General features: G+C 37.7%; 1 protein-coding gene across 1 annotated transcript in view; it reads left to right on the top strand.

The window, feature by feature from the left end:
- The window catches only part of LOC121409551 (alpha-N-acetyl-neuraminyl-2,3-beta-galactosyl-1,3-N-acetyl-galactosaminide alpha-2,6-sialyltransferase-like), a 48,117-nt gene extending 22,585 nt beyond the window's left edge, over positions 1-25,532 (top strand). Inside the window, exons 3-6 of the mRNA XM_041601467.1 lie at positions 5,444-5,806; positions 13,218-13,639; positions 21,275-21,382; positions 25,081-25,532. Of these exons, the coding sequence (XP_041457401.1) occupies positions 5,444-5,806; positions 13,218-13,639; positions 21,275-21,382; positions 25,081-25,405 (1,218 nt within the window). The 3' untranslated portion in view covers positions 25,406-25,532. The remainder of the gene's footprint in view (positions 1-5,443; positions 5,807-13,217; positions 13,640-21,274; positions 21,383-25,080) is intronic.
- The last annotated feature ends 197 nt before the right edge of the window (positions 25,533-25,729 follow it).

Raw genomic sequence — 25,729 nt, 5'->3', positions numbered from 1 at the left:
ACATTTTTTTAAAAATTATTTTTGATGACTTTTTTCTCTATTTATTGATTAATTTTGAGTGGTGTAATTAATCAATAAATGAATTCATGAATTCATTTATCTAGTTCATGTAATTGAAATTATTTAGGCTAAAATATTTTCCTGTTTATTATTCATCTGTTAGTTTTTTTCAGGTTATTGGTAATAGGCTACAGTGTACATGTACATGTATTGTAAATCCATTCCACAGTGATGATAAAGTTTGGAAAGCCATGTCACATGATTATGGGATTGTACTTCCTCGATTCACCACCATTTTTTAGTATCTTGCAAAACCACACAATATGTAAATAATGAGTAATAAGTTTTGGCATAAACACATCGAGGTCAACCTTATGATGAAATATCAAACGTTTTATTGCAGATTGTTTATTATTTACTCAGTGTGCATGTATTACTACAAGTACATGCTTTATGCCCCTTCAGTACCCATTGTAATTCATACATGTACTACATGTACATGTAATTCTCTTTGTTTTTGTGCAGTATTCACAATTAATGCAATTTGTCTATTTCCTGTCAAAAAACAACCTCAATGTCACACATCACAAGGGCAGCAGATGACTTGATATAATGTAAAATCAATCACGTATCGGTTTAATACATGTCCAGGCTTTGATAACTCTTGAGCAATCAAAGACCTTCCTGTACATGGACAAGAATTATGGAATTAAAAGTGGCCAATTTGTGATTTTACATACATGTATGCATACTACATGAAGTACATGTTCGTGTTTGTATGGGAGTTCAAGTTTGTCAACTGTTTGCTTGATAGTATCTCAACTCCCTGATATGCATTGTACGTACATGTATGTACACGTAGCACTGTACACTCACTGTTTCAAGTTTTGCCAAAGTCGTTTTCATCTTTGTTCTTTATAATTAATATGGAAGTGAGTTACCAATTTCTTGTATAATACATGTATGTACATGTAGGGCTACATGTCATACTGACTCTACTCCTACTTGTACAGTACTCCATTCTTTGTAGGGATTCCCTTTTTTGTGTGGATCCTCCTACAAGTACGGTATATTAGAAACAAAGTGGAATTTGCATCTGCCTTGGAAAAGCATTGTTGTACATTGTACATGTATCTGCAATTTTTTCCTTCATATGGCTGCGTTCTCAGTTGGAGATGGTGCTTTGAAATGAAAGTATGGAATCTACTGTACTTAGTGTACAGTATAAAAACGAATAACCATTAGAATGTGTAGACTTTACATTTTGTACGTGTATCACGATGTATTTGACGTTGGTAAGTCATGTTCTTCTGTATGTTTTTTTTTCATGGAAATTTTTAATTTTATGGAAATTTGGTGGTAGTGAACATACTTGCCAAGTATTCCTATGGGGGGGGGGGGGGAGAAAATAAATATTAAAACATTTACATGTATGTTCCTACATGTATTTCTGTGAATTCATATCTTTCTGTTTTCTAATCTCAAATATTGAAAAGGATATGTAAGAATGTTCCTACATAGTATGTAACTTCCTGTCTCTGTAAATTTATTTGTAATTTGTTCCTCATAGGGTTTGTACTTGGTAAAGATGTGTAATGCTCTGGTGTTTGTAGTACATGTAGGTCCTGTAATATATACACATGTACATGTACTGTTTAGGGAGGTTTAAAATGGTGTTTCCCATGACAATGAGGAAAAAATTAAAGAGTTCATATTTCATATAATGAAACAAAAAAAAGTAGTCAGTGGATGATGTCATCAGTGCCCTCATTTGCACACCGAGCAGGATGTGCATGTAGCTATTTTGTGAAATGAAGCAAAACTTTCAAATGTCATAAATTTCTTATTTTACATCCAATTTTAATGAACTTTTGAGTGTTCTGCTTTTGGGATTTTTCTGTTTTTATTCAAATCAACATTTTGTTGATAGGGTGGACTTGACCTTTAATGTCTTGGAACTCCATTGTCATTCAATTACTTTTGTCAATTGGAGATTAACTAGTAGTAGGACAGATAATTGATGTGACTGTTATTGAGTGAATGAGGAAGTAACATCCTTTTTGAAGTTTTATTGAAGTAGCATACATGTATCTGTATGGTCCTGCCACTTGAGTCTAGTACAGATGTACTTTACATGTATGTATCAGTGTAAAATTCTGCAGTAATGTTTAAATGTGATGAAATTAATAGACCCTACAGATTTATTTCCTTGAATGTGTACTAGCTGGTTTCAACTAATCTGTTTTGATCTAGAACAGCCTTTAACAATTTAGTTTTTGATTTTCATGATTGTTATTATAGTGTCACAACTATAAAAAGGTTTATTGTTGTTCCCTGTTTTATTTTTTGTCACCCCTGATTGATTCAATGATTTGCGTGAACCTACAAGTACATGTAGGCGTATTTGGTGCAAGGTACAAGTGTATTCTTTTCACCCCCCTACGCGTGTGTATGCAGGCCTGAGGCAGCCAGCAGTGTTTCCCCTCGCTGTGTCACTCCCCTTGTTGCTGGGTATTATTAGTAGTTTGCACCTCAAGTGATTCACATTTCTTTTGATTGATCAAACGATGAGATGGATCATCATCGATGGTGATCAATGGGCAGAGGATATTGGTCTCTATCAGCCCAAGATTTACTCAAACTCAGAATTCTTGACTTGTAAACTTACACCAGATCACCTACATGTACATGTACATGTAGTTCGTCCTCATGACAAATTAAAATTTTTGTTATCATTGTCTAATATCATCATGGAATTGTGTTTCTGATGGTGACAATGGTGGTGATAATGATGATGAATGATGAGTGTACAAAGATGATAATGATGGCGATGATGATCATGATTCTGGTGCTGATGATAATGATAATCGTCATCTCCATCATTATTTTGATCATTACACTCAAAAGAGTCTCAATCATACATGTACATGTACATATATATAGTGTATACATTGACTTAAAACACTGCCTTTAATAGTGCCCCCCTGTTAAACAACCATCTCGGTTGGAGCATCCCATGTCTTCTTCAGGCACACCTTATTACTCCAATCCCTGCCCTCACGTGCTCCACTCAAACTCTCCTTTAAATGTATACCCATCAGAGAGGCCAACTCACCAGGTCAAGACTGCCCTCCGTTAGCAACCCGCTACTTGATGCATTTTACATGGAGCTAGCTGTGACAGTCGGGAATTCATAACTGGCTCGATGTCTCCGTATAAATAGCATGAGCCGACGTAAATTGAGGAGGGTTCTGTTCCTCCAAACCCTGTAGAAAGCTCAGATCTGGCCGTCGCCGCTGTTGCCAAGCAAACAGCATCCTCGTGAAAAGATGGCATCATTGGATGTAATGATGATGGCAAATCCTCTTGTCACCTTCGAATTCCTGGCTGTCATCTTGAATGAGAGGCTCTGTATATATTCAATGGTTAACAAGTGACATGTTTATCTGTAGATTCTTCCATGCCATTTGGGTGAAGGTACTTTGAAACATTTCATCGTCTCCATGTAGCTGGAGTAATAATATCTAGCTGGAGTTGTTGTTTATCCATCCGTCAATCATTGTATTGAAATCATGTACAGTATACAAACATACCAATCATATAATTTTTACATATGGTAAAAAAACTGAGATATAATACATGTACATATGTATAATGTACATTCTAATTTCTATACAATTTACAAGGCCTACATGACAACTACTGTTGATAGTAAAATGGCCAATCTAGTGGCCTTGTTTCAGCAGAAGCTTTCTGTACATTAATCAATTTAGTACATGTACATGTATATGAATAAGAAAATATTTTTTTACGGGTAGGCGATTCCTTTTGTTGTATTGAGTTGGGTTCTACAGCAGATAATTGCATTAAAATAAAAACAGAAACCTTTTTCAGGGCTCGAATTAAGAATTTAAAGGGGCAAGGCCATTTTTTAAAAGGGCACTTAAGGGAAAGGGCAGGCAGTTTTCACTTATGGGACATCCAAGGCCACCAAAAAAAGGGCATCAATAATAAATGCACTTTTCAATGGGGCACATGCACTGGATTACCGCAGGGCACCAAGGCCACAGCAAAAAAAGGCAGTTATTTTGGCCTTAAGTCTACAAATATTTGAAAGGGCATCAAGGCCATTTCTGAGGGCATCTAAGGCCATGGCCTTGGATGGCCTTGGATTAATTCGAGCCCTGCTTTTTTCAAATAACAATATTTATTAGCCCTTGGCTTAAACATAGAAAAGGTGATAATGTGATAATGATGATGATAATGATGTGAAAACAGTGATGATTATAATTGACATGATGTGATCATTGTGATGATAAGATTTGTTATCTCAATGAGACCATGGACCTACTAGTCCATGATGAGACATACATTTACATACTTGGACATGTAGGCTTAGAATCTTTTTGTTCTTTGAAATGTATTTTTTTTATGTAAAATAAAAATGAATTCGACTTGACATGCAAAGGATGAAGATTCTGAACTGTAATACTCATTTGTTATACTGTAGATAGCCAGGCTGACACTTGCACGACTTTTGGCCACGATTTTGTCGTGGCAAGTCGTACCATTTTAGGGCACGAACTGGGAGGCTTTCGCACTGTTTACGACTTGTTCATGTATAGTTCACGACAAGTTCACGACGAGTTCATGAATAGTTCACGAATGCGTGCCCGTCAGTGTCCACATTGACACGAACTGGCACGACGAGTTCACGCATAGTTCATGCACTTCCCGCATTAGCACGATGAGTTTGCGCAATTCGGACGGTGTCGTGCTGAACTATTTGTGAAAACGATGTGAGCTGTTCGTGAACTATTCGTGACAGTCGTGGCATGGCGCGCACTGCCACGCACTGGCACACATCCTCCCGTATCGTCCCGACGAGTTCACGAACAATTTGCGCATAGTTCACGACCCGGTCGCTAAATTTTGTCGTGACCAAAATTTTGAACATTTCAAAATTCTCGTCCCGACATGGCACGAAGTCACGACGTGTTTACGCACACTTCACGCCAGTTCACGACTAGTTTGCGCACTGGCACGACTTGAGTTGTGCCAATGTGTGACACAAAATTGTGCAAGTGTCAGGCTGGCTTAAGTTATGATGGAAATTCTCTGTCCCTTGGATAGGATGAATAGGAGGTCCTGTGAAGAGAAGAGTCACCACTTCTGCACATAATCCCACTGTAGAGTAACCTGGGGTAACCCTGAGGTAGGTTCTACAGGTCTCCATACCCCCTATTGGTTTATTGGGAGGAGAGACCTGCGGGTCACGGTCAGTGAGCAGTGTGCCATTTTTTAAAGGCTGTTTTCTCTCCCTTTTTATATATCGTTTTGTAGTTGTACCCCTTCTGGAAAACGGCTCCCAGGCACGTGATACTATAGAGATAATGTAGTTACTGATTTATTCCTCCACTTTTTGTTTCTTTTATCCTTGCAGAAACCTCACAGAATACTTGGCTTTGCCCTTTGCTACACCCTGACGTGCTTCATATTTCTCAGCCTGTACTACGATGGCACCTCCAGGGTAGCCACGTCAAACCAAGTCAAAGCACTCCTAACCAACAACATAACCGTTCACTCGCCCCCCGGGCCACCCAAAGAAGCCCATCGAAATGTCTCCCGAGAGATCCTCCAGCTGCAGGACACGGCGGAGCAGCTGCAGCGGCAGATCGAGCGTCAGACCGCAGAGCGCCCTCGCCCCAAGAAGTTCGACTGGCGAGAGTTGGTCAAGAGGGATATCTTCAAGGAGAAGAAGAAGCTGTTGTCTTCAAATGACTACAGGCATTTTGCGAACAATAAGGTATGGTGTAGTACATGACATGTACATGTAGGTCTAGGATTCAGATCTGGTGGGTGTTTCATACATTTTTGTAAAGCTGTTTACGAGTACATGTAAGATTACAAACAGTTTTACAGGTGTCTGTAACCCTTTCTTAATAGAACCAAATCAGTGTAATGATGTACTAGTGTATATCATTACTGCAAGAGAGGGCCACCAGTTGCTAGTGAAGTCGCTTGTAAGTAAACTGTAACTTACATTTACAAGTATGGACAGCTTTATGATACACATAACTGGTGGTTTCAAAAAACAAATTTGATTCAAGTCTAGCTTTAGTTCCAACATTCACCTAAAATGTACCATGTGCTAGACCATGTCTTACCTTTGTTGTGATGCGTTGCTACCCACACGCAACTTGAAATGCAAGTGCGACTTTCGACATACCATAGAAATCTTTGTGAGCCCTCCCCTTGGGTTGTTTCTTGAAGATTCTTGTCAATGATTTTTTTTCTGACAAATATTCTCTTTGCAAATAGGTATTGCTTTTCATTCTGATTTATACATGTAGCTCCTGATTGAAGCGTGCATTTAGTCACCTAATACCCTTTTTAGACAGGCTAAAATTTCCTTAACCCCGTACTATTGGTGGGGCTAAATGGCAATTTAGCCCCACCTATAGTACGGGGTTAAGCTTAGCCCACTTTCGTTTTACACAGCGTTTTTGCAAAGTGGGCTAACCCCACCTATAGTACGGGATTATTTGGCCCTGCAAAAAAGCAGGGTTATCCCACCAATTGCGGTGCTAAGAGCAATAGTACGGGGTTAAGATCGCATGTGTAAAACGAAAGTGGGCTAAGCTTAACCCCGTACTATAGGTGGGGCTAAATGGCAATTTGGCCCCACCTATAGTACGGGGTTAAGGAAATTGTAGCGTGTGTAAAAAGTGTACGAGTGAAGCACTTGTACTACGAATGATCGACAAAAACCACTAGTCCGGGGTTAGCGAGTTTCGTGTGTAAAAAGCAAGCATTCCTTATCCGGGGTTAGCAATAACAATTTGGCATGTGTGAAAAGGAAAAAAAATAGTACGGGGTTAAGGATAGTATGGGGTTAGCGATAGTCCGGGGTTAAGAAAATCCTGTGTAAAAAGGGCATAAGTCCCCAAATGCACATTGATCTCCATGCATTTGTTGACTTTTCCAATAATGTGTCCCTAGTCCAGTTCAAGTCAGTGTGTTAAAGTAAATTCGCCAGCAGTGTGTTCATATGGGGTACTCTGATACAGTAAACAAATCAGTTGTGAATAGCAATTATGACAACGGTAATTGCTGCCAAAGAGGATAGGGGTATATGACATGTTACGTAACAATTGCAGACATCTCTCTCTCATCAGGTTTTACGAGTGGTTTATTGGATGCCTTGTCAAAATGTTTGGCTATTGCAGTGGACTCATTTTCATTGGCCCGTATTCTGAAGTCGGGTTTAACTTAAACTCAGGTTTAAAGTTGTGGATTAAGCATGGACAGCCAGGTGTTACATAAATCACTAACGGTAGAGATATCATAATTCAGCTCATTTGACTCTCAAATCATTCATTATTGTCTATGAAGTTTAAACTATGATTAGATTCACCATCGATGAATCAGGAAAGAGAACAAAAATTTATTAGAAACATACAACTTAATGAAAATTTTGACACTTTTTGCTTCCCATAATTTCAGCACAGAGTTAAAACCTGACTTCAGAATGCGGGCCATAGGGTTCGATATACATGTAGCTGTTTGTTAAATGTCCATTCATGCTTTTGTGACTTTCATGTATATTGTTACGAACTACATATATGTAGTACAATTTCCAATCTCACAAGCTTTACATGTACTTGCAAACATTTAATTTTTACTTTGATATTCATGATTTTCATGATTTGATTTTCAACTGCGTTTCCTCAATCCAAATTTGTTGGGATCTTTATAGAAATAAGGTTTTTGTGAAGTTCTGTGAATTGTGTTCCTATTGAATTTTGTTGATTTTTCCATCTCCATTTTCTGGACTCTAGTTGATTAGCAAAAAATAATGAAAGATTCAAAAATCAAACCACATGGGATTTATATGTATCTTTCTTTCATTCTCTAAAATTTATTTCCACCACTGGTATTTTGCAGAGATGGTACTGTAGTACAATATCTTGCAAATTTTATAGATACAAATTAGATTTGTTTCAATTCAAAGGTATTGAACCATTAGGATGCGTATCAGGGTTTTGGGCATCCGCAATAGCACTTGCTAGAAAAACTGTCCACATTCTCAGGACGTGCATGCATTATTGAACATTCAAAGCACACATATAGTCACAGACTCTACTTGCCTTTTATATATAGCTTATATTGATTGAATTTCAGAGGCCTTGCTCGGGTGCGATCCTTTTTATTCCTAAGATATAATATACAAAGAAGATATTTGAAGAGGAAATAGAAGAGGATCCTTTGTAAAGTATTTGTAAACCTTCTGAGATATGATCATGCACATATCCCTTTTTGGTTCGTCTATTATTAATAACCATGGTGTGTGGGTTGACTGTCTAGAAAGGAAAATGTAAATGTAAACAGTTTGAGATTGAATTTTTTTTTAGTTTCTGTTTATACATATTTTATAATAAAATATATTTCCCCCACTTCTCTTTTGAAAATTAAAAAAGATTTTATGAATACATTAATTGTGGAGCCTTTATAAGTACACATGCACAGTAGTTACGGCATAAAATCTTGTGTATTCTGAAAAGAAAGAAAAAAAAATTCCTCCCTGGTTCTCCTAGTGTGAAAGCCCCATAATATGAATAAAGTAAATATTTTAAAAGAGACTCAACTTGATCATGAATAAATGAGCACAAATTGATGGCACAGAAGGTAGAGTGAGAAAAAAGAGTCAGGTTAGGATAAACAAGTACAGTATCATAGTTTCCTCTCGGGAGACCGAGTGCAATGTGCATTCAAGCAAGGAATGGTTAGCTCCTCCAGCATGAAATGCTTCATGTGGGACAATGATGAGGATGACGACTGAGCAAGGTATGACTAGCAAACATGAGTCATAGGTGACTGAGAACCTTAGGAGTTGAAGGGGAAAATTTGGGGTTTGATGACTTGATATTAAACTGTCCATCTAAAGTTCTAGTAAAATGTTTTAGCTTTTATGAAATGAAGCCAAATACTTTTTGAAAGTGGAATTAAAACTTGAATTTGCAAACAGGAACACACAACATTGATGTAAACTTTTATAATTCATCTTTAGAGATTTTAATGTACTTCATCTCGACATTAGCAGGAAGAAGAAAAAAGACTCCATAGACATGTGGGAAGGTTCAGAGATAGCAAATTGAAATAATTTTGAGGTGGGTCTAATAGTGACAGAACTACAGTGATAATTCTAGCACATTTTTCTCCAGTATTTCACTATTAATGCATAGAACAATCTGTCCAGATTAGTTTTGAAAATGGCTATAAATCATCGAAACATGCATTGCTATCCTTGTCAATGATGAAAATAATATACATGTATGATGTATCTGCATATATTTTAAACCATATTCCATGTGATAAAAGTTTATGTGATTTGAGATTTAATGTAAAACCCAATTACAATTTACATCAAATTAAGTTATCTACATGTATGCCTCCCACTCATATAATTGTAAAGTTGATTTCTCTCCAGCACTGATGGAACAGCAATTACATTACCGCATATATTTTCTACTTTGTAACCTGCATACAGTATTTCCTATCAAAATGCCATCTATTTAAGTCCAGTTTCTTTCAAGTTGAATAATTAATGTACACACAGAACTTATTTCTCTGAACACTCCAAAGTGAATGCCCTCACTTACGTCAGACCCAATTTGATGTTTATTTTGCGGGCATCTCAGAAAATGAATTCAGTAGAGAGCTAGCCATCATGTTTCCCTCCGACAGACATCCATTCTCATTACAAATTCATATCTCTTTCCGCGGTATGTATTAAAGTATAATGATCTGTGTCTCTATGATTTCTGAGCCTTTTTCCCTAAAGAATCAGGGTGAAAAGGGATGATTGCTTCAAATGCCTCCCCAGAGATCAATTGTGGCAATACATTTTACTCGTAATAATAACTCATAGGGGGGGGGGGTGTGCTAAATCATTACTCATTCTAGAATTAATGTCCTCGAAAAGAATTAGGGGAGCATTTTATAAACAATTTGTCTGATAAGTCATCGGATCTGACACCTTTTCTTGATTCTGATGGCTGAGAAACATTTTTACCACATATGGTAATTTTTGGATTAGAGACTCTTTGTCGGATATAAAAACATACACACATTCTTTATGAAACGCTCCCCAGAAGGATACACCAACTTCTCGAGGAAAGAATGTATGATATTAAAGTTTAAAATCATCATCAAAGATAAATTATAGTTCTGGTTTTGAATTGAATAATTGGAGAAATATCAAAGTGATGTTGAATATTACATGTATCTGAAATTTACTGATGTTTGATGTACAATGTACATGACATGTAAAGCAAAAAATCACCCAATATCTCATGAAGTTTGTGTGCACTGTACACTTGTAAGTAACCATCTCTGGGACTACATGTACACCAAAATTGTTTGCCAGCTGACAGCTTTTCAGAGCTTGGAGGGCATTTGAAGAGCAATTCTTTGCAGAGGACCTTTTTTAATAAAATTCTGCCAAAAAGTTCCAAATACGAAAAAAAGCTCGCAATTATTATTTTGATCTCCCCCCCACAACTTTCATTAATATAGAAATTTGACTAAAATTTATTTCTTGTAGAAGTGGCGAGATGATGTCAGCTTGCTCATGAATATTCATGAGGACATACATGTACAGAACTGTTGTAGATAGAATGAGCAAAATGGTAGTGTGGATGTAGCCATCAATGAATTTAGATAAGATAATGTGTCCATTTTGCCAAAGCAGTGGTGTGGTTCGGAGTTCTCTAATACCCCTTTCATAAACCCAGTTATGCGGCTAATAGCAGCATAATTTGGTCGTAAAATTGGAGGAGGACAAGAGTTATCCGCATTACTCTGATGCTGCTATTATCCGCATAATAGCAGCATCGGGACAAGATTTTGAGTTTATGAATGCATTTCCAAATAATGCGGATAATTGCCATGGTGCGGTCACAAGGTCACCCTCTTCCAACACAACCGCATCGGAGGGGGCGTGTCCAGTTGTCATGACGATTATCCGCCTTTTTCAGGATGGGTGCTCGTAAAAATAATGCGGCTTTTATTTTTGGAGTTTGTGAACGCAATTTTTATTGAATTATCCGCATTACTCTTAGGCGGCTAATTGGAGGATAGGTTTATGAAAAGGGTATAATTTGCTGTAGGCCTACAGTTGTAAACATCTTGCTTTTACTTGACAGTGACCAGTTCTTCCAAGGTATACCTAAGTGGCTGAGGAAGCCTTTTGATAATTGGAGAAACGTTATTGAAATGCAATATAGATTTTGCTTTCCACTTGTAAATTTAAAGAACCTCTTCTTCTTTGAAGTGGATTGAAAGGAGATATCAGAAGTGCCTACCATCTTGTTCTAGCTTAATTTTTTTAAAACAAATCAGTTTAACATCTGAACAAGAAAGAGGGAACTTTATTTTGACCTCGAATTTGAATTCATTATGATAGGTATATAACCACTTGGGCTTTTAAGGCGCTGTCACACCTTGGCGTTTTAGACAGCGTATGCCCGACGTATGAGGAATTTGGCGAATACGCTGGCGTACGTCGAATGCGTTACGGGTAAGTTTTGCATACGTTAAGAGTACGCTAAAACACGCTGGTATACGTCGTCATACGGCGAGGTCGTCGAAAATTTTTGTGCAAGCTCAAAATTTTTCGACGTATGCCGGCGTATGGCTCATACGTCCCGCATACGCGGGCCATAAGTTGTAGGCAAGTTACGCGATCGTTGATACACGTTGACACACGTTACTCGTAAGTTACTCATAAGTCGATGTACGTTGAGATAATGTCCAGCGTACCCTAAAACTTACTTCTAACCTATGAGTAACGTGCTTTGAACGCATGTGTAACTTAACTCCAACGTATATTGACGTATGAAGACGTGCTCCGGACGACCGCAAAACTTACTGAACGTGTTTATAACTTACAGCTACCGTATAATGGCGTATTGACAACGTTTATAGGAATTGGTATATAAAGGTGGGTTCACAGGAGTTTTCTTCGGCATGGCGGTGGTGTTGATACGGTGATGTATCGTGCGGTTATGATTTGAATAGTCGAGCGGCAGATTTTTTATATGCTACGACACGTGTTCGTCAGCGATACGCTGCCGCGCGCTATGCATAAGTTAGGCTATCGTAGGGCATAAGTTGTGTACGCCAGCAAAACGCTAAGCATTCGTTGGAATACGTTACTTATAAGTTAACAAAGCGTTCGATATAAGTTACTAATACGTTATGTATACGTCCAACTCGTTATGAATACGCTAAGTATACGCCCAGAGTTGAAAAAAAAATAACAAAGTTCAGCGTATGCCGACGTTTTAGAGAAATTTTGATACGTCGGGCATACGCTGTCTAAAACGCCAAGGTGTGACACCACCTTAAGTAGTTAAAATCAAATTTTTATGACCGCTGCCCCTTGTGCATGAAAAGACAATACTGCCTGGGCATCTAAACAACTTCAGTTGTGATATGTGTCTGCAATCCTACATCTACATGTAGGTGTCATGATGTTTATTTTCAGCTACCAGTACTTGTATCTCTAACAAAAAGCCTTGTCATATGTCATGATTCCATTAGCTCCAATATGTAAATTCCATATGCACATGACATCATTATGGATTTATTTTATGTACTACTGTACGTATTATGAACGAGTTGTTTTAAACGAGAATGATCGCTAAAGTTTCGGGGGTGTGGTGTTCCAGCTGGATATTTGATTTTCAATGTCGGGGTAAATATCATTTGGGGAAACATTTGTACTATGAAGAATCAGTTGTTTATTGCATGTCATCTTCATTTTATTCTGATTGATGGTAGCAGTGCCAAGTATTAAGGCGGTTTCACACAAATCATTTGGTATTAAATGTTTAATCTCATTGATGACAAACCTAATGTATGCATGCCCTGAGCATAATGTGATCCAGGCAGTGATACATTGTACACACTGTATTGTACATGTAAATGAATATTGGCACTAAGTTACACTTAATTGTTTGTGAAACTGCCCCCACCAGTTGAGGGAATATTACTGTGGATCTTCACTGTAAAGTGCTTTTGTATCCTTTGGCAAGTATTCATCTACGTTTGCCACTCTCTACCCAGGTGCAGAGTTTAAGCTCAGACATCTTTAATTCCAGTTAATAAACATCAACTTATTCTTTTGTTGTTCTCTACTCACTCACTCACAGAGTCTCTCATACCACTGTAAACGATGTGCAATAGTTTCCAGCTCCGGGCAGCTCCTTGGGAGAGGGGCGGGCCCCGAAATTGATAGCAACGAGTGCGTGATACGCATGAACGATGCGCCCACCAAGGGCTTTGAACAGGACGTAGGAACAAAGACTTCAGTCCGTGTTATAGGACACAGGAACCTGGGGCGCATGTTTGCCAACCAGGATGAACTCCAAGATAAGATGTTTTCCAATCATTCGACGGAGAAGGTCTTCGTCCACTGGTCTTACTTGACGGACATTGATGCCGACAAAGTGGAGGAGTACGCACTCGTTTTGAAACTCATGGAGAAATACCCCAAAGTGGACTTTGTGATGTTTACGCCGCAAAAAATGAAATTTGCCGAAAAGCTCTTCCATCATGAAACAGAATTAACAAGGTAATGTATCGCAGGAATTTTAGAAATTGTTGAAGTTAAAGGAATGTAACAAAATGGTTTGTTTACTATAAACTCCATTGTCACACATGTATTTTAAATATGTTTCATTCTTTTGACTTTTCCCCCCTCATTCAAAGTCATCAAGTCATCAAGAAAAAGTCTACCCCAGCAAATAATTGAAATAAATAGAGAAAAAAAAAGGGTCTGGAAAACCCAGGAAATTCCATGTTATAACTATTTTTGTCTCATGTACATTGTATGCCATGTGAGGATGTCCATACTGTACTACTATACAAATAGCAAATATGCATGAGTGCGATGGTGCAAGATTTTGCATGAGGTGTTAGCCGAGTTGAATAGAGCGTCTTTCTTTCACCGAATGCAAAATCTTGCACCATTGCATGAATAAGAATATTCGCTATTTGTGTTGTACAACGCCTAGTTTTAGCGAAAATATGAAAAAAAGAGTTTTTCCCTGTATGTACGAAAAGGGAGAAAAAATACTGGAAGCGAAAAGCAAAATCCCACAAGCGCACATTAAACCTTGGCACCACTGCGCATTTAGCCAGTAGGCTTATACATGTACGCGTATTGCACCTTCATTTTTACTGAGAGCAATGAAAAGCCATGCAAGGGAACATTTTGGATGGTCTGTCCGTCTGTCTTATGTGCAATGATACGAATGTTTGACATTCAGCCTCCCATTTGCTCGCGGACACCAAGCTAAGTCGGTTTTGTAAAATGTAGAATGAGTGTTTATCATGTGAAGACATCCCTACAAGGTAGTCCCTTAAATTGTCTCTGGAGCCCCCTGGTTTGTCGAGGGTCACCCCAGCACAAGGATGAATGGCAATTACAACCGAGTATGATTTATCAAGCACCATGGGCACTAAAGACATCTTAAAAGGTCACATCAGGCTTCATACATCAAACATGAGCTGCATTTAGTCAGCTCCATCTAATACCCTATCAATATCGTTTCCAAACATGTTACAGGGTAAAGTTAAAAAACGCCGAGCCCTCTTTGTTTTTATAGTTCAAGTGATTTTCAGTTGTTGGAAAAATAAACATCTTTCAAAATGTAGATATTGAATACAGAGAATTTGTGAAAGACAGTACCTACTGAAGAAATGGGCCTTCATCTGATATTGTGCCGACTCCAGCATTGAACTATTCTGGGCCCCTACTTACAAAGAGTTATGTTTGATCTGATCGAACTCAACCATGGAAAGCCAGCAACATCCACATCTAAGAATACATGTTTGTTCGAAAATATTTCTAGATATGTATTTTCATAAATTCATAGATATCTTGACAATTTGGTGTCTTTGCCTTTGTAACAAAGGACATTTTGCAAATTTCCTGCAGAAAAATTATGACACTGATGGATTTCCAATGAGTTACTATTGATTGGATAAATTGTAACTCTTTGATTGGATCAATCTTAACTCTTTGATTGTATCAATCATAACTACATGTACATGTGTACACAACTAGAAAAGAACAAAAAAAAAACACCATACAGGAAAAACTTCACCCCTGATATTGAGGAGCAGGGGCCCGTTGTAGAAAGAGTTGCGTTTAAACGCAAGTCAAAAAATCAATCGCAAGTCCCAAATGCGCGCTGTTGATTGGTTGAAAATCAAGTTGTGCATGATTTTTAGAGTTGCGAATTGATTGCAACTCTTTCTGCAACGGGCCCCAGTACATGTATGTGAGTCTCAAATCCAGGTTAAAATCACTGCCATTATTAATAAAAAATAGACATGTTTTTGAAGAAATAAGGCAAGAGTTGAGGGAATAGCATAGGTTTCTGAGCTGCAGTTATTTCATTCATAGTTGTCTCCCCCCCCTTATTGGTCTGAAGTGTTGTGTGATCTAGAATCCCTTGAATAGGGTTTTATTCTCGGTTGCTTTTGTTAAATGTAATTTTCATTTGATTTTATGTAAAACATGTATATGAAATGATTGAGTTTGAATAATGTGATCCTGTCAGAAGATTGCCTGAATCAATTGAATGCGATGAAATCCCAATCATGTTTACAGTGACATCAAATTGCCCAGACTACGTTTATGTCTGACTGTAATTGATGTGCTTTCAATGAATTTGACCCATAGTTGACCTTGACCTACATTCACCTGTAAGGTCAATCTGCTCTTTTAAATAATAGACCCAAGGTCCAACCACAGTTTGAACCATATGAAACGAAATGAAAAGAAATGTAGGAACACAGCCATAGTTTGAAAATGTCTTTCCACCTAGGGTAAGAAGGTGTTGATTGAATGCAGCCTACAGAGTGTTAAAACAGTTAATTTCCCTGGTTAAAACAAGGAAGCATGGTACCCATCCTTATGGTTGCAAGATCTGCTACTATCTTCATCCTAATGAGCTATTGATCACTTTGCCAATTATCAGAAAATTGCTTTTGAAATGGTTTAGATTGTCCATTACATGTACATTGCTTGTCCATTACATCAACATTTCAGGGCCCTGTCTTACAAAGAGTAACGATTGATCCAATCAGTCATAACTCTATGGAAAGCCAACAATGTCATTATTTTTCTAGAGGAAATTTGCACAATGTCTTTTGTAAACAAAGAGAAGCCAAGAAAACAATGAATGCATGAATATACATGTACATCATAGTCAGAAAATATTGTGAACTATCATGAATAATCGGTGTTGATGTTGCTGGCTTTCCGTAGTTGCTATTGATCGGATCAATCACAACTCTTTCAGTCCTTCACGTTTATAATTTTGTGGAGCTCAATAAATCGCTCTCCTTATTTTTCGAGGAGCTCAATTTACATGTAGCTCCTCAGAATCGCTCTCCTATAGGAACTCAATTTTACATGCATGCTTAAAGTTGTAGATTTTTCTTAAAATTGTAAATGCAAAAGCTGTGTAGCTATTAATCAATCTGTGGTGAAACTAGGCCTGGGTCATTACTTACAAAATATCACGCTCCTGCTGGAAGTTAAAAAAAAAAAACTTTACGAAAGATTGCTAAAATTTCACATTTTACGTCTTTAAATCAATAAAATGGCCATCTGTTTTCCATAATTCCTTGAAATTATTTTAATTTAGTCGAAAACTATCAGGAAAATGAAGAATATTCAGCTCTTTCTTGACTCTGATTGATGATGTTACAATCAGTAAATATTGTAGTCCCACATGTAGACTTCCATGGTGGTGCAAGATTAACTGAAAATGATCGTTGATTGTTACTGATCCTTTTACACTTGGTAAACACCATAAAAATCTACATATGGGACTACAATATTTACTGAGCTTACATGTAACATCATAAATCAGAGTCAGGAAAGAGGTGAATATTCATTTTTTTTTTCGTTAGTTTCCAACTAAATCAAAATAATTTCTAAGGAATTATGGAAAATAGATGCCTATTTCATGAAAATAAAGATGTAAAATGAAAATTTCAGTAACTTTTTTTTTTAAGGAGCGCAATATTTTGTTCTTATTTTTTTAGGAGCGCAGTAGGAGACCAGCGCGATCGCGCTCCTCAAGAATGAAGGTCTGCTCTTTGTAAGATGGGTCCCTGGTCCGTTACTTGAACCATGGCAATGGCTAGGAGTTCAAAATGTCTTTTTATAATGCCCTTTGGAAGAACCAAATTTATACTTGATGACCCATCGTGGTAAAACTTGCAACTCTTTTGCCTTTTTGTGGTGCTTAGGGTGTGTTTATGCTTCCATTGCAGGGACAGAATCAGTGTTTTCAAATGTAGATTCAAAACGCCGATCGTAAATGTTCTGGGAGTGCTGTTTATGCTACTTTTCAGAGGCGAAATCAAGATCTCCAGCTGGCTTCGCAGGAAAGCGAGGTCAAATTGGGCGCACCTTTTTTTGAAAGTTTTTTATTCCGAGTGTTGTTATTACGTGGAGATAACATAGAGCAATGCGACTGTATTTGCTCGCGGATTTTCATCTCACCAGAAGCATGTACCAAATGACGTCATTTAAACACGTTTATGATTGTGGTTCTGTTTATTCTTCCCCAGAAAGCCTGATTCTGGTCAAACGAGGTTTACAAACTTACCTTTTTGTGAGTTTACGATCAGCGTTTTGAAACAGCGTTTAAATGAAAGTAAGCATGGACGCAACCGTGTTTTGGACTAATCACGTTTGAAAACGCTGATTCTGGCCTGAAAAGTGGAAGCATAAACACGGCCTTAGATAGAATACAAAGGTGGTAATATAAAGGATAATAATAATGCTGATGATTATGATGATGATCATGAGAATAATGATGATATTAAAAATAGCAATAATAATGATAAGGATAATAGCGATAATGATAATATTGATAATAAAAAAAGGATGAAAATAATGATACTAATTCTAACGATGACCGTGATGATGATGGTATGATAATGGCATACATGCATTTACCAGGGTAGCCACTTCAGTTCCGGAAACTGTTCTCCCAGCAGGCCCTGCTTTTTATTACAATATTATACCACTTGGTTTCATTCTTTTTTTTTGGTTTATAAAGTGATTTCTATGCGATTAGGTTTAATCATCACTTTCTCTGTTGATTACACATCAAGCTAGTGGATACATATTGGTTCTACCAGGGTTCTTCCTGAAATCAAAACGAAAGCAGAAATGTACATACATGTACCTGTATCAAGCACTGATTGTTAATATTAAAACAATCTATTCAAAAAGTCCATTAAAAAGACGATTTCCAAAGTTGATATTTAGGATTGTCACATACAAGCCTATGATATGAATTTCATAAGATGATTTTTCTTCAGAGGTTTTATGCTGTAGTTAAATAAGTGAAATTAATTTAATAAAAGAAGATATTTCATACACTATACTACAAAAATAGATAATTATTCATTCATCATTGATATAAAGGTTTTTTTTTCTAAAATATAGCTTTCCAATTTTCGTGAAACTTCTTACAGGTCTACCAAACATGTATGAGATAACTCAATTTATGTATATTTGATAACAGCCAGGAGCAATTAAAGAAATAACTTGCCATTTGGACGAGTTTCAGCAGTAAGCGCAGGGAAATAAATCGAATTATTGTCTTGAAAACACATGTTTCATTTAGATACAGCAAATGTAGAGCTTTTGGCAAAAAACTTAAAACATTACAAAGAAATTAGAGATTTTCCCCTTGATTATAGAAAATATACATGTATGGCCAACTTTTGTGTAGTGGTATAGAAATTTAGTAAATCAAATTACAAAAAAGGCAGAGAAACAAAACAAAACAAAACAAGCATCATCCTTTCCCTGATACATGTTATTACTCGACCTGTTCATGATATTTTTTTTAACTAGACCCTATCCATAAAATGTATAATAATAGTATACTGGTATAGTATAGTTACTATAGTACTAGTACTTATAACTACTGGAAACTTCCTTGGAAACGTTTGATACATGGTTTTAAACCGCCTCAACCACAAAAATCCCCGTCAAATTACAAGAAAATTTTCAGGCTAAAGAATACCCAATTATTATTCCTGTATTCACACCGCCCGAACACACACTTCGGGTGCTGTTGGTCAAAAATGGACGTTGAACAAACCTCGTGTTGCATGATTGTAAATTGTCTGCTCCTACATTTGAGAGAGGAAACTTTGACCCCGTTCTCATTATGCTTTCTGAAACTAGTTTACTGGAAACCGGTTCAGGAAACCAATTTGGAAGATCGTTATGCTAGCCTTCCCAATTTGATCAGCCGAAAGTGGTTTTCAAAATCACTTCACATATCTTGTTGCTATGGGAATGCTCTCAGGGGGACGACACGTTTTGCGCGGAATTTGAAACCGCATTGTAGGCACGAGCGCGCTCAAAATATGCGAAGATCGCTTCCCGAGGAACAGTTGTGTCCTTTCTTTTGCTAAAACCAGTTTAACGAGGCAAAGCGGTCTTGAAAACTACATCGTGAGGTGGTTTTATGAACCGGTTTGGAAGATCGCTTTGACCGTTCTTACTACACAATAAACTAGTTTCCACTAAATTAGTTTCCAGTATTTAGCTTTAGGAAGGTAGTGAGAGCGGTCTCATAGTGAACGCAATGAGGATGTTTGCCATGCAATTACACTGCTGCAAGAAGGAAATGACTGGTGACAATAATTTTACAAATTCGAATGAAGAACTGTCCCCCATGGAGGTCAGTTTGACAGTGAAAATCTGTCGATTCATGTAATGTCTGTCAACTTGTGGTCTGAATATTGCCAAGAAGGAAGTAGCACCCGGGGGGCACTCAGTATATAACGCATAGTGGGTATGTGCCGCGGAGGGGACCCCCATTTTTACACTCAAATTCCGTTCCAAGGCATAGCATTTTTGCCTTTGAGAAAAAGAACAAAGAAAGCCGCTCCAAGGCATAGCATTTTCTTCTTATCGAGAAAAAAGAAGAGAGAAATCCGCTCCAAAGCTTCGCATATTTTTCGTTACGCCGCTCCGATCGCGTTGAATGAGCTGCAATTTTGGTGAAAAGCGGCCGCAGAGCTCCCCGGCGGAGGCCGCGCTAGCTGCATCATGCACGCATGACCGTTCCGTAGGGATGCATACGCGCTCACACGCGGCGATCCGTTCCAAGGACCCCCGTTTTCACAAACATTTGTCGTTCCGATTCCAAGGACCCTCCTTTTTACAATAAGCCCGCTCCAAGGCCCCCGTTTTTTGTCTCGCCCGCGGCACACCCCCACCACTTTTTTCGTCGAGTGCCCCCCCCGGGAGTAGACACAATGGTTAACATTCTACAATCGGATTATAAAGAAGACAACAGTATCAAAATGTTGAATTATGGGTAGGGAATCAGGTACATTGCTGATACTGACTGTTGTACATCTGATAGTCTGCATGTACAGACCCTGATTCAGTGATTGGTTGTTTAATCAACAAGTGTCGAGTGATTCTTTATCTAGACAAGTCTAGTGAAAACACAACTTCGTGTTTCTGCCATATATCTGGTCTGGATTGCCACGCAATACATGGCATCTCAATTCAGCCCCAGGTATACTAGGTTTAAAATTCAGACTAATTTCGTCATTTTCATGTGATTTCATTGAATCAAGAGCTTATACCTACTTTTACCTACCTTGCAGTGGTACTTCAGAATACAATGTACATGTACGATGTGTGCTACCAGCAGTGATTTATAGATAGCACCATTTTATTGTTGAAAGAGAAATGCCAGTAGTTGCAGTAAACACTAATTTCATGAGAAAGTCTGTAAAACCAGGCTTAATTGTCAGTATATCATCGAGGATCTAGATCTGGTATAGATGTAGGTACATAAACTGAACTTTGTGAATTCTTGAAATCTACGCTGAAAAATGTTCGCACTGGAGATCACCAACGGCAACACAGAAATTAAGCGCACGTGGAACAGTGTATTATTATTGCTTTGAATGTCGGCCCGACACTTGACCCGAATCCTGTGCTTATTTGCTAATTTCTCAGCAATTACACATTTTCTTCCAGAATCCTTTGGCACATATTTTTTCATGTATACAAACAGACATTTTAGTGGTCATTTCTGTACAAACTCATTTTGATATTGTTACCACAACTGGTATTTACCTTTTATAACTGGTATAACATTTTCGTTGCGTTCTACTTTTATTTCATCAATCACAGGAGACAAGCACGAACGTGGTTGTCGACAGGGTGGTATACAATGTTGCTTGCCATGGATGTCTGTGATGAAATCAATGTCTATGGTATGGTCAGTGAGGATTATTGCAAGTAAGTATCACATTTCCAGTTTGTAATGAATGTGGTATCAATTGTACCATGACACAAAACCATGGACTATTCAGATTTCTCATATTATTGCACTCAAGCCAGAATAAGCGCTCTTTGACAAAATCATGCATTAACAATTGGCCTTCTAATATGTATGTGATGAAATAAGCAAATTATGTAAAATCTGCATCTATAGTCCATGGCTGTGTACCATAAAATGATTAAAGAACACCTAAAATTTTGGGCCATAGTCTTTGGAGGCTAGTCTCCACTCAAGACGTATTATTTGTGTCAAATTTAAGTCTGTGCTTGCAGATTATATCCAAAGCCTCATTTAGAAATGGGTAATTTATGTCCTTTATCATCACCTGATGTACAGTGTAGTACCCATTTAAGGTATATTGCCAATTATCACCCGTATCAGACATCTGAGCGGGTCATTTACAAAACCGTATTGCCCTACATTTTCTTAATATCGGGAAGGGTAGGTATATTGTTTGTATTTCCTTGGTCTCAATGTGTGCATTGCAGAGACGACGCAAAATATACCTTTGTATTTTCCCTGGTCTCACATCCGGGCATTTGTGGATGCGTATAAAGAGATACGCTTCATAAGGATCCGCGCACCAACAATATACGTCAAAATAAAGACAACGCTGGATCCGAGAGCTTGCAAGTACATCATAATGGTAAAGTGCAGAGCCTAGACCGATATTAACATGACACAATAGAACTCTATTTTTAAAAGAAATATCCCCATTATCATGATTTTTGCTCTAGATATCTGATTTGGATGATAAAAATATTGACTGGCTCTTCTTTCGGGGAACATCAAATATATTGCCCTTAAAAGACCCATATTGCCCTCGTCTAAAGACTCGGGCCAATATGATTCTTTTGCTGGCAATATATTTGATGTTCCCCTCAAGGCCAGTCAATATTATATAATTAGTCTATTGCCAACTCGTCCACTCACCACATGGATTTCATTTAGTCCAATGCCATTCTGTCAATCAACATTCCGTCGAAGAACCATTTGGTCCAATCATCACTTCATCTATTTACCTTTCGTCTATGACCATTTCGTCTCATAACCAGTTGGTCTAATATTTTATTTTTATTAATTTTGCCCAATTATTACCTAGTCTCATAGTAGATGAGTGGGCAATGAGACGAATTGGCATTAAACAAGTTGGAAGTAAGACCGAACCAAATTATTTTATCTAGGATTTATATGTACATTGTATTGTCAGGCAACTGTTGTATTTATTCACCTAGGCAAGCCTCTTGCAAGCTATCACCTTTGTTGAAAAGAAAATTCTAGATGATATTCTTCTTCATTGTAGCTCCATCACGTACATGTATTAGGAATAATTTATGGAACAAGCTATCTGGTTGTAATTACCTCTATCAGTCCCCCACATTCGTTTATGACAACATGGCGATCTCCTTTCATCGGGGAAAAACTGCAGGTGTTACGTGACTCGACGAAGGAGAAAACTTGGGAGAGTCATGCTTTTTCTCCATAATTGAGAAAGATGTGGTAGTTGAGAGCCAGAATGTGTGTTAGAGTCTATGAATTAGCACCCTTCTTGCACCAAAGTCGCAGGATAATGGGGGATCGTTTCCCTCAAGCAGGTCTTTGTTATGAAGTTGGAGTAAATATTCATAGAAGTCTAAATGCTAATTACTGTTGTAAGGAAGATGCTGAGGCACACTCTTGATTCCCTTGGTGAGTGGTGTTGTGTACATGTATGGTGACGATGTCCAGGGGTGGTATTCTGAGATCCATTTTATCTCTGTAAAATCAGAGAGATAAAAATACCCCTAAAATCCCTCCGAATTGGTATTCCGAGAACAATTTTATCTTCATTTTTGTAAGACACACCTATTTTTAAATCAATATCCAATTAGACACGCGCTTTTATAGCTCTCACATCATTCAACCAATAGAAATCCATTCCGCCAGGAGGTGTGGCAAAGGAGTGAGATTGCGTCAATTTATTGACTTGCGCGTCTTTACAGAGATTTCTCTTTAAAAAATGATAATACTCCAATTTTTTTTGAAGACTATATCCCATCTTTTCAAGCATCATTTCAAAGACAATATTAGTCAGGAAAAGTCTTATGAAATACTTCCAGATTGTACAGGGATAACATTAAGGTGTTATTCTCAATATTTTTTCTTCAATTTCATGTGAACATTTGGAGTTAATTCTCGTAGAAATAATGATGAAATCAATGTCGCAGAGATAAAACAGCCCCTACCCTCTTTTAAGTTTATTTAATTTTTTTCTTAAAAGTAACATTGGCGCAAGCACATCATCCGTGTTGCAATGGCCAGATACGCGATGGGCATAACTACGCAGGCATTGTCCTGCTGCGTATCATCTGTAGATATGCAAAATAAAGTTAAAAATTTTATCTAAGAGATAAAATGTCATCTCAAAATACCAATTTCATTTTAAGAGATAAAATGTTTTAAAGATAAAATAACCTCAGAATACAGCCCCAGAAGTTTCCTGCACTACTGTTTCTTGAATAAAACGGTCTTCATGTACATGTAATACACATCGGTGAAAATAAAAATGGAAACAAAAATCCTATTTTATTGTTTGACATAGAAATCCTCTGAGTTCATTTTGCTCAGTTGATCGTGGGCCTGGCCACTGAGCAGTGCCAGATTGACGCATCCATTGGACATTCTCATATCTAAAAGGATAGAATTTCTAAAATCTTTTAATAATTTTTTTCAACTTTTCTCCTCCCCTCACGAGTCTCCCATCACCTCTCCCTCATAGCCTCTCCCTTTCCCCTATCTTTCCCCCCCTTTCCCCCTCCCTTTCCACTCATGAGTCTTCATAATCCCCTCCACTGCCTCACATTATCATCTTTCCCTTTTTTCCCCTTTCTGTATTTCCTCAATCATCAATTACCCTTTTTAGCAATTTACAATATGTGTACACAAGCAAATACCGAGGCCTGTCACTATTTGCCTAATACTTCAGAGGTATTCATGTAATAATCATTCAAGTTCATCACTGTACCAATATTTTTAACTGTATAGTCAATAGTCAATACTATTAACGATCTATCAAGGGTCATATCTGCAGTAGGGTTATCTGTAGATCTATTGAATCTTGTCATCAGTGGGTGCTCTTATTTTCAAATGAAAATACTGCAATTGATTGGAAGTGAAGGATTTCAGTCAATATTTACCATGTACACGTAGATTAACAAGGTAAAGAAGTATGGTGAGCTAAAGACTTTGTAAAGGTCAAGTCTACCCCAGAAAAATGATGTTTTGAATAAAGAGAGAAAAATCAAACAAGCATTACATGTACACTGAAAATTTCATCAAAATCAGATGGAAAATATTTAATAGTTACGACATTTCTCCTTTAACATGGCATCAATCCACACTTTGCCACTGGATGTCCACCCAGGTGTTGAATGGTGCCTGGTGATCGGATGGTATTTAAAGCCAATGTAGAATCATGCCTAGCAATTGAATTCGGAAACACTTATTTTGGAATGTTCCAAGGAAGTGGAGAAAGTGCTAGCTAAAATCCGATGACCAGGGTAATAATTTATATCTGTATTAGCGCTTGGAGACATTGTTTCGACACGTTTTAAAGCTCTATAGATATGAATAGTGAAAGTCATATTATTAATCTCTTTATGTTTCAACTTGACAGGGAGCATCCGAATGAAAAGGTGCCTTATCACTACTACGATCCTTCCTCAAAGGCTGAGTGTGCATACTACCATACAAGCGAGGTCAGGCTATCCAGCGGCCATCTATTCATCACGGAGAAAGCGGTCTTTGCCCGCTGGTCAAGCATCTACAACATCCGCTTCCATTACCCCTATTGGACTCCAAGACCGTACAGCGTCAGCGACGCGCTTAGAACTCCTTTCCTCTTGCGCTACCATATAGCAAACAATCGACTCTTTGCGAAGTTTCCATACTGGAAGCTGTATTTTCATTTTGCAGGAATATTCTACCCCCTGGTACATTGATGTCGGGGGCCATTGTAGATAGCGTATGTTTGGTCGTTGTCGTCTTCTTGTCATTGACATTGTGCGTCATTTTCGTGCCATATGGAATGTTATAGTCGCTTGGAATGTGAAGTCGCTTGTGATGTGATACTAAAGTCGGTTTGCATATCCATGGATTCGGGTCTATGTCAATAACCCGGTAGCTATGAATTGATGGAAAGATATAAAGGTCAAAAGAAGAGGGAGGAAGAATTTTTCTGAAAACGGAAGGATAATGACATAATACATCATGGAATCTGCACTATCAACATGTTCTTAATTTTTCATCAAGAAAGAAAGGTATTC

This window comes from Lytechinus variegatus, chromosome 1, assembly GCF_018143015.1.
Source record: "Lytechinus variegatus isolate NC3 chromosome 1, Lvar_3.0, whole genome shotgun sequence".
NCBI lineage: Eukaryota > Metazoa > Echinodermata > Echinoidea > Temnopleuroida > Toxopneustidae > Lytechinus > Lytechinus variegatus.
Note: the sequence above shows the minus strand (reverse complement) of the source record. Positions and strands in the feature narration are given on the sequence as shown.